Genomic DNA, 10,075 nt, shown 5'->3' on the forward strand with positions numbered 1-10,075 from the left:
CAGTAAAGATTTTTTTTTCGGGTATACTAACGGAAAAGATAAGTTATCTGCAGAATTCAGTACGCCGGAGATAAAATGAGAAATGTCATCCGCTGTAATTTATCAAAAACTTGAACTCATGAAATGCTGTACGGTAACTTCCTCTTCCAGGATAATGATGTAAATTAAAGCTGTTTCTTTTTCTTTTCTTTTTTTCTTCTCTTTGGCAACCTGAGGGCGGTGTCTGTAAATGATTACACTAATATTTTCTTCAAGCACTCTCTTAACCCAATCAGACTATTTACTAGGGTAGTACATTCTTATGATGGTAGCCTTTTCAGAGTACACGTTTCCTTGATCTGATAAGCATTATTTAAACTTAGATAACATCCTTCCGACCTCCGAGTTTATCATAGTTTAATATTATTCTCCACTTCTGGATAGGGTGTGCTTTTCGTTTCACATTTGTAGCCCTTTGGTTGAGGCACGAATCCGGTCATTGTCATTATGCATGAAGAGAGAGAGAGAGAGAGAGAGAGGTAACAATGTTTTATTTGAATAAATCATACATGAGATACGTAGATTAATTGTGTGTGTATAGCAACCACCTATGGTAACAAGGTAAATTTTGTAATTCAATTATTCCAGGAAACTTATGTTGGTCATAGATTCTTTTAATTGTTGTCATACCAAAACTGCGCCTGCAGATAGTCAACAACCTTCTTGTCCACTTGGAAGGCCTTGGTGAGAACATCAGCAGAAATGGGTGGCTTTGCTCCAAAGACGGCATTAGCAATGGTAATGAGTCCGGGTTCTGGCTGCTAAGACCGGCAAAGGCCAACGCGTACGTGTTTCCGATATTCAACTGGAAGTGAATGAGACCGATAGGGAACACAAACACATCCCCCTTGTACAGGACTTTGGTGAAGAGAGTATTGTTTAATTGGTCGGATGTGACGAAGCCAACAAGTAGCGTACCCTCCACCACAACTAGAATCTCAGTGCCACGAGGGTGAGTGTGGGGAGGATTTAGGCCGCCGGGAGCAAAGTCGAGGCGAGCCATGGATATTCCCAGAGTGTTGAGCCCTGGAAATTGGTCAACAAAAGCTGTTGTGACTTTTGATCCGAGCGGGTTCGAAGTGTTTCCAGGATTCCTGAACCCCGTGAAGAGGAAATCATCAGCCGAGGCTTGGTTCGGGTCCTTGCAGAACTTTCCATTCACGAATACTGCATAAGAAAAAGAATTCACGTTAAAGTTTGGACATCATTAGGCAGAAGCCAAAGACACGGATGATGGAAGAATGGGGGACCAACCTCCAGAGTTCAGATCATTAGTGGCCACGCATATGTCCTGAAGAGGACTCGGGTCATAAGCAAAAGCAGTGGCAGTCGCCAAAGCCAAGACGAGAAAGCTGATAGGAAGAAACTTCATTGTGGTTGTGGACGGTTAGGGCCTTGATCTCCTCAAGTTCTAATCCTTGCACAGGCTAGTATTGCTTGAGGGAGGAGTGAGGAGTTGCATGGCATCACGATCTCTCTTTATAGATGGAAATATTTGACCCAGTCTATAGTTTATTCAGCAAGTTTCCCTGCAGATGATCAAGTCTTCAGAGGTGTTATCTGTTTTCCCCTTCACAAGTCCGAGGATGAATTACTCTATAACAACTACGACGACTCGGTGATCTGTTTGACTTTGTCTCCTCCTGCTTAAAGAATTGACATCACCTGATATGGAAATGGTTTTTGATGAAGTTTCCATCCTTGTACTTGTTCTTCATTTCTTTTACGACTCTTTAGCATATCTCAAAGAAGGCTACCTAGTAAAGAGCATTTCCTGTGCGAGGCCTAATATCTGAAAAAGATTGATTGGTCTAGATTGCAAAAGAACACTTTCCATAGGCATCTTCATCTGCACCGACCACGGAGGGCAGTTGCGCGAGGGACTTCTAAATATGCTTGCTCGGTGATATGGTCCAGGGGGAAATCCAAAAAGGGCCAAAGAAGGTAGGAAATCATTTTAAATCAAGAACAATGGATAGTTTCGATTGTGTTCAGCTTTGGGTCTAGTTTCAATTGTGTCCCAAACTTATTCTTATCTTAAAAATAAATAATAAATAATAATAATAATAATAATAATAATAATAAAAAATAATAATAATAATAATAATAATAATAATAATAATAATAATAATAATAAACCAACATTAGGTTTAGTCTCAATTTTGCTTTGATTTTTTTGTCCAAAAAAATCTCCAATTTTAGGTCTAATCCCAGTTTTTCCTTGAACTTTCTCTTATCTAAAAAGAATCACCAAATTTAACTCCAGTCCTAAATCTAGCTTGAACCTTTTCTTTTTTTTTGTCTAACAAAATACAAACTTTCAGTCAAGCCTTAAATCTGCCCTTGTTAACCCCTCGTCCAAAAATCATCATTAGTTGCTTGAAGTGATATTTCCATGTCGATAACAAATCCATATCAGCAAGGTGATTATCTCCAAAACGAAACCATTATTTGATAAGAAAGTTAGGAAAATTAGGGAAATTTTTTTGTTTAAAAAAATCACCAACTTTCAATCTAATCTCAAATCACCATTAGTTTTTTGACATAGTATTTTGACATTGGTAACAAATCCATTTCAGCAAGGTGATGCGGAAATTATTCCAAAATGAAACTGCTCTTTGATGGGAAGATTCGCGAAATTAGGGACAACTAAAGATGATCTTTGGACTAAGGACTAATGGGGATCATTTTGGGACAATAGTTGAAGTTGGTAATATTTTTTAGACAATAGTTAAAGTTCGGGGTAGATTTAAGACTGTACTTAAATTGGTGATTCTTTTAGACAAAAAAGTTTGAGACAAAATTGGAACTGAATCTAAATTAGCAATTTTTCAAAGAATTAGGCCACCATAGAAGTGGCTACGGTAATGCCCCCAGACAAATGTTCGGAGAGCTCACTCTGGTAGTTCGGAACAGCCATCGTCCGCCCTACGCAGTGGAATCTGATTTGTATGGGAATAGGCAGGGAGACAACTCGTGGCTTTGGCTGATGCGAAGAGGATGACCGCGATGACGCCCTCAGCCAGAATCGCGATGAGCTCAGCGTTATGACCACACTGATGAACTGTGGGATTGAAGTTACGATTGGGATGCTATTAAATGGGATCGTGATGGTGATGAACGGCAGGGGAAGTTCTCTGCACCACATCAATTCTCCGACGTAGGATTTCTCTAACACAACTCATTTACATGTGCATCCTAACACATGGTTCAGAGGAAAATTTGTAGACGACATACCAAGAAGATCCGGCAGATAAAACAGAAAATGTCCATCCAATCAACTTATGTGAGTTCAACAAAAATAATCCTCACCCTGAGCCAGGAACCAAAGGAGTACTCAAGAATTGACAGAGTGAAAATGAATGTCTCCTTACAGTGACTTTATTATTTGCGTTTGGTGCGGGGAGTTTAGTTCAGTTCTCATAATAACTCGATGTCATAAGTCTCAACTATGCCCTCCATCGGTGTTATTTTTCCTCGCTTCAGTCGCATGGAAGCTCAGAGAGGGGAAATTGACAGGTTACATCAAATTACACCTCAAGAACCTTAATTTAGATGGTTGGTTAAACAAGGAAAAACAATGAACAACGACAAACCAGATTGTGGGCATCTGCATTAAAACTTTTATCGGTCCAGGTGGAGAATCAAGAGTGGGAATCGCTCGAAAAATGCAGTACATACACTAGTTACTCTGCAGAGAAGGATTGAAAGCAGAGGACCCAATGATGGATGCAGTGTTTTTAAGAAGGTCGACACCAGACTTTTGACAAGGTGACCATAGTCTTACGGTAGAAAGTCACCATCGTGTAACCACTTTTAACAGCTCTGCCCCTTCTTCTGCAATTTCCTGCAAGTAAGTCCTCGTTAGCAGAAGTCCAAGAATGACCTCCTTCTATTCCATGTTTTTCTTTTTCAATCATCATCCCCCTACATGTTCTTTTTGGATCTAACGAACAGAACCAAGATTGGTTGGCTGCTGATTGTGCTGCACTTTTACATCCGTGCAATGCTAAAAAAAATCAAAAGCAGAAGTACATGATTGAATCATAAATGCAATACGCACACCAGGCAAGGCAATGGGGTTTTTGCACATATTTCCCTTTCAAAAAGCTTCATTGGATCCAATTTACTTCAATAAGCAGGCTGCCTGAGAAGTTGTATGCAGGAAAGTTTAAAAAAACTTGTATGCACGACTGCCTCAGGTGTTGTGACTTACATTGTACGGAGGTAGGTGAAGTGCAATGCAATAACTGAAACTATTGATCTTAACTACTTTTTCAGGATCCAAACGCCAATGGACCACGGCATAGTTGAAGCTTCCTTAACTAAAAACTAGTGAGCGAATTTCTTGACTAATCAAAGGATAATGGTGTTGAACAGGATCAAATGACTATCCAGTTGTGTCTATCTAATCTGAAATGCCGTATCTATATTTTATTTGACTTGTGTTTAAACTCAGGATTAAACAATCATGTCCAAGTGTGCTGCCTGATTTCTTGATCTATTCACAGCATAGTTTCCTCTCTAGTACATTAGATAATACATGCTTGCTAAGGTAGTCCTTGCTTGAAGAACTTTTCAAATTTCAATAATGACATACAAAACCAAACTGAAAATCAGGTTGATCCTCAAGCAGGCTCATCCATTCCATAAAATATGAGACTATCCAGAAATCCATGCAACAGAATATGAGATAACCTTCTTAACAAAGCCTAGCTGTGTGAAACAATCTTAAGAAATGCTTTAGTCCTGGATAAGATATGTTTTAGCCCAGCATATAATAGTGCATTGCAAGCAAGCATATGCTCTGAATGTTCTTTTGTATTTTCCTCCAAATAACAGAGTGGGTCAAATTTTCTAAATTAAAAAAGAACAACATCAGCAACCAGAGACTATTTCTTTCATGAATGTAAAAGCAAATGCTCCAAAGACATGGAGATTGACCCTTTCAACAACATTTACAGATACAATATTGTGTCAATTCTTAAACAAATTGTTGCTTGAAACGGTGTTGGATAGCAATTATGTACAACAAACGTGGTCAGATCCTCTCACTTGATATTCCTTTTAAGACTTGGCCTCCATGGATCTAGTACAGGTGGTCGCACCACTTCATGAAGGTTGGTGTTCATTTCTTAATCTGAGGAACAGGAAATTAGTGGACACGTGCTTGAAGTTGTTGTGGAATGATTCGTCATTTGTGTTTACAACTAAACAAGCATAACATTTGAACATATGCGAATTTTATGCTGCCTATCACGCAGAGGCACTGTACTGGGTCAACCAATCTTCATCCTTGAGTAGAGCAGTTGTTGCCATGCCTCATCAAGTAGATTACCTTGAGAGAGCTTAATTAGACTTATTAACATATTCTGCCAGACTTACCTTTAACCAAAAACTTAAGCCAACAAGTCTAGGATCAACTAAATATATTAAATGCTCTTTGTCACGACATTTATCAGACGTGGAACCATTTCACTAGTTCTCTATGTCCACATCAAAATTACAATCCAACTCTTTATGTATCTTAAAGTTGACCGGTCTGATCATTAACTGTCTTTTTATTTGATGTAGTTTTAATATAAACAATAATTCATCTCAATGGTCATTGAGCAATAAAATATCTTATTCTAAAACACTCCCTCTCCTTCTTTTGCGGAAAGTTCGATATGGAAAATTCAAAATAAGTGGGCGACAGAGACTCGCTATAACCAAATTGGAGTCCCCCCTCATATTTTATATGGAGCAGGTGTTCAGTGGAGAATGGAGAGCGCTTAAGCCATAGAACTTTCCATACTTCATAAGCAGAGAAGGAAAATTTTCTCATAAAATTTCAGTTTCAACAACGATTCGGATGTGAAAGCTTGCAGCAGAGGTACAAGTTATAAAGTCGCCATCATCTAAACAGGCATCTTCCATGTTATACTGAGAAGTGTTGCTGACTCCAGGCCATGACAGAGCTGACCGCAGCAGCGGTTCCTGTTTATTTGCCATTTCTTCGTCAGAATTCCAAGAGAATTCAGCAATTTGCAAGATTCACCGGTACAAGAAAGTAAATAACTTGTACTGTCCATCCTCAAGTAACGGGCCCTGAAGCTCTAGATGATTAAGGTACCGTGCATGAAACTAAAACCTTCTGTTCATTAGGTTGCAAAGCAAAGGCAGCTGGCGACAAAAGTATCTTATCTCCAACCTCCCCATAAACCATTCCTGGAAAAATGAATAAGTTATACACGAGCATCATTTGACCAGTAAGGCCTCTAAAGGAAGGTTATTCATTTAGGCGTACATGGTTATGAACTTTGGTGCCTGGTATGTTAAATCAAATGAAGTCTCCTAATTAAAAATTAGCAGGGTATATTATCAGCCTGAAATTTTACCTGGTGAAGATAGGTGTGCAAAGCCATAGCCTGTCGATTCAATCTTTCTTCAGGTAGGTAAGTTTTTGAAGAAATGGTGCGTGATTGATGACGCCCCCACTGCATTGATGCTGAAGAGTTGAAATGGCGAAGAATAAGTAATCAAATATTTGCAATAATTTGAGTTTACCACTTTCGTATCAGATGAATATGAATTCTTTAAGCTGGAGAAGAGGAAATCAGACCAACTGCCATGTCAACGTGGTTGTTGGGGAACGTTGTTCCTGGACTTGAGGAGAAGAAGCGAAAGAAGTAACCATTAAGGACTTGGTAAACTGCAAGGCACTTTTGTTGAATATGCTGAGTCAAGCACTGTCATCTATAAATAGACAGCATGTTACCATGCAAGACACCTCACTCCTCCCTGAAGCAATTGCCCTTCTGAACTCGAGATCAGAGCCCAATTTCCTGTATACTAACAAAAAAGATAAGTTATCCGCAGAATTTAGTACGCCGGAGATAAAATGAGAAATGTCATCCGCCGTAATTTATCAAAAACTTGAACTCATGAAATACTGTACGGTAACTTCCTCTTCCAGGATAATGATGTAAATTAAAGCTGTTTCTTTTTCTTCTTTTTTCTTTGGCCTCCTGAGGACGGTGTCTATAAATTATTACACTCTTTTTTCTTTTTCTTTTTTTCTCTCTTTGGCCTCCCGAGGGCGGTGTCTGTAAATGATTACACTAATGTTTTCTTCAAGCACTCTCTTAACCCAATCAGACTCTTTATTAGGGCAGTACATTCTTATGATGGTAGCCTTTTCAGAGTACACGTTTCCTTAATCTGATAAGCATTATTCAAACTTAGATAACATCCTTCCGACCTCCGAGTTTATCACAGTTTAATATTATTCTCCACTTCTAGATAGGGTATGCTTTTCGTTTCACATTTGTAGCCCTTTGTTTGAGGCACGAATCCGGTCATCGTCATTATGCATGAAGAGAGAGAGAGAGAGAGAAAGAGAGAGGTAACAATGTTTTATTTGAATCAGTCATATGTGAGATACATAGATTAATTGTGTGTGTATAGCAACCACCTATGGTAACAAGGTAAATTTTGTAATTCAATTATTCCAGGCAACTTATGTTGGTCATAGATTCTCTTAGTTGTTGTCATACCAAAATTGTGCCTGTAGATAGTCAACAACCTTCTTGTCCACTTGGAAGGCCTTGGTGAGAACATCAGCAGAAATGGGTGGCTTTGCTCCAAAGACGGCATTAGCAATGGTAATGAGTCCAGGGTTTTGGCTGCTAAGACCGGCAAAGGCCAACGCGTACGTGTTTCCGATATTCAACTGGAAGTGAATGAGACCGATAGGGAACACAAACACGTCCCCCTTGTACAGGACTTTGGTGAAGAGAGTGTTGTTTAATTGGTCGGATGTGACGAAACCAACCAATAGCGTACCCTCCACCACAACTAGAACCTCAGTGCCACGAGGGTGAGTGTGGGGAGGATTTAGGCCGCCGGGAGCAAAGTCGAGGCGAGCCATGGATATTCCCAGAGTGTTGAGCCCTGGAAATTGGTCAACAAAAGCTGTTGTGACTTTTGATCCGAGCGGGTTCGAAGTGTTTCCAGGATTCCTGAACCCCGTGAAGAGGAAATCATCAGCCGAGGCTTGGTTCGGGTCCTTGCAGAACTTTCCATTCACGAATACTGCATAAGAAAAAGAATTCACGTTAAAGTTTGGACATCATAAGGCAGAAGCCAAAGACACGGGTGATGGAAGAATGGAGGACCAACCTCCAGAGCTCAGATCATTAGTGGCCACGCATATGTCCTGAAGAGGACTCGGGTCATAAGCAAAAGCAGTGGCAGTCGCCAAAGCCAAGACGAGAAAGCTGATAGGAAGAAACTTCATTGTGGTTGTGGACGGTTAGGGCCTTGATCTCCTCAAGTTCTAATCCTTGCACAGGCTAGTATTGCTTGAGGGAGGAGTGAGGAGTTGCATGGCATCACGATCTCTCTTTATAGATGGAAATATTTGACCCAGTCTATAGTTTATTCAGCAAGTTTCCCTGCAGATGATCAAGTCTTCAGAGGTGTTATCTGTTTTCCCCTTCACAAGTCCGAGGATGAATTACTCTATAACAACTACGACGACTCGGTGATCTGTTTGACTTTGTCTCCTCCTGCTTAAAGAATTGACATCACCTGATATGGAAATGGTTTTTGATGAAGTTTCCATCCTTGTACCTGTTCTTCATTTCTTTTGCAACTCTTTAGCATATCTCAAAGAAGGCTACCTAGTAAAGAGCATTTCCTGTGCGAGGCCTTATATCTGAAAAAGATTGATTGGTCTAGATCGCAAAAGAACACTTTCCATAGGCATCTTTCTCTCCGCCGACCACGGAGGCAGTTGCGTGAGGGACTTCCAAATATGCTTGCTCGGCGATTTGGTCCCGGGGGAAACCCAAAAGGGCAAAACAGGAGGGCTTAATTTCCTTAAAAACTCTTGATTTTGGGTCGAACATGCCATTTGATATTCATTTGATCCTGTTCAATATCGTTATGCTTTGGTTTAATTAAGAAATTTCCTTACTAGTTTTCAATTGAGGAAGCTTCGAATATGCGATGGTCCACTAGTGTTTGGATCAGGAGAAAGTAATTTTGTAGAAAAGAATCTGTATTATTATATTACATAGAGTGATTACATGGTGTATATATATAGGTATAGAGGACCTAAATTAGGTAAGAAACCTATTTAGGTAAAGATCCTAATTAGCCTCTAATCTCTATCAGTAGCTAATTTACAGCTAACAAAATCAAATCAAATCACATAATATCACGTAATATTCCATATAATCGGGGAGAGATTATAGAAGATTTTCCAATACATTCCAACACTCCCCCTCAAGTTGGCTTGAAGATATCTTCCATATATAGCTTGCTCACTAGACGAACAAATTGCCTTTTATGCAGTCCCTTGGTCAAAATGTCAATAGCCTATTCATCACTTGAAATATACAACATACAAATCAGTCCGCTATCAAGTTTTTCTTTGATGAAGTGTTTATCAACTTCCACATGAATAGAAGACTTCAACGAAACTGGAACATCCATCCTTCTATTTTTTATTGATGGAGGTTTTCTAGTTTTTGTTGTCTTTTGTTTCCTTTTGTTGTTGTTGCTCCTTTTTTTTCTGGGAACCATGGCACCCTTACACTCGTTTTAGATTTTTGTCTTCTTGAATGTCTGTTTTTATTGGTGCCAGGCCTCCCTCTTGTATTCTCTCTTGCAAAATCAATATATTACTTACCTTTACCAAAAAGAAAAAACTTCCACATGCTTTGTCCATTCATGTAACACGGGATTATGAGCAATTGCGATTGGTGCCTTATTGTCACAATACACTTTCATTGGTATGGAACTTAGGATCCGTAGTTCATCCAAGATACCTTTAATCCACATAACTTCGCATACACCATGTGCTACTGACCAAAATTCAGCTTTAGCACTGCTTCTTGCCGCCACACTCTGCTTTTTACTCTTCCAAGTGACTAAATTACCACCAACAAACGTGCTGTGACATCCTGAATTTTGATCATATCCTGAATATATGAAATTGGTATTTTGTCGATGCGCCTATGGTCATTTTACTCTAAGTTGGCCACTC

The 10,075-nt window shown here is 39.5% G+C and overlaps 2 protein-coding genes across 2 annotated transcripts; both read right to left on the bottom strand.

Annotated features, from left to right (window-relative positions):
- Positions 1–522: 522 nt before the first annotated feature.
- Positions 523–1,475, bottom strand: LOC104415345 (germin-like protein subfamily 1 member 7). The gene is given in 3 exon segments (XM_010026622.3): positions 523–793; positions 796–1,206; positions 1,294–1,475. Coding segments are annotated over 3 exon segments (669 nt in total). The 5' UTR covers positions 1,412–1,475; the 3' UTR covers positions 523–653.
- Positions 1,476–7,413: 5,938 nt separating this feature from the next.
- On the bottom strand, positions 7,414–8,384 carry LOC104415346 (germin-like protein subfamily 1 member 7). The gene is made up of 2 exons (XM_010026623.3): positions 8,203–8,384; positions 7,414–8,115 (listed from the first exon to the last, which is right to left on the bottom strand). The coding sequence occupies exons 1-2, from the start codon at positions 8,318–8,320 to the stop codon at positions 7,562–7,564; spliced, it is 672 nt and encodes a 223-aa protein (XP_010024925.2). The 5' UTR covers positions 8,321–8,384; the 3' UTR covers positions 7,414–7,561.
- Between the last annotated feature and the right edge of the window lie 1,691 nt (positions 8,385–10,075).

This window comes from Eucalyptus grandis, chromosome 8 (genome assembly GCF_016545825.1).
Source record: "Eucalyptus grandis isolate ANBG69807.140 chromosome 8, ASM1654582v1, whole genome shotgun sequence".
NCBI lineage: Eukaryota > Viridiplantae > Streptophyta > Magnoliopsida > Myrtales > Myrtaceae > Eucalyptus > Eucalyptus grandis.

Excerpts from the sequence above, each read along its gene's own strand:
- LOC104415346 (XM_010026623.3), bottom strand. The coding sequence starts at position 8,320 with ATGAAGTTTCTTCCTATCAGCTTTCTCGTCTTGGCTTTGGCGACTGCC. Across the intron at positions 8,116-8,202 it reads TAATGATCTGAGCTCTGGAG|TATTCGTGAATGGAAAGTTC; the intron begins GTTGGTCCTCCA and ends TTTCTTATGCAG.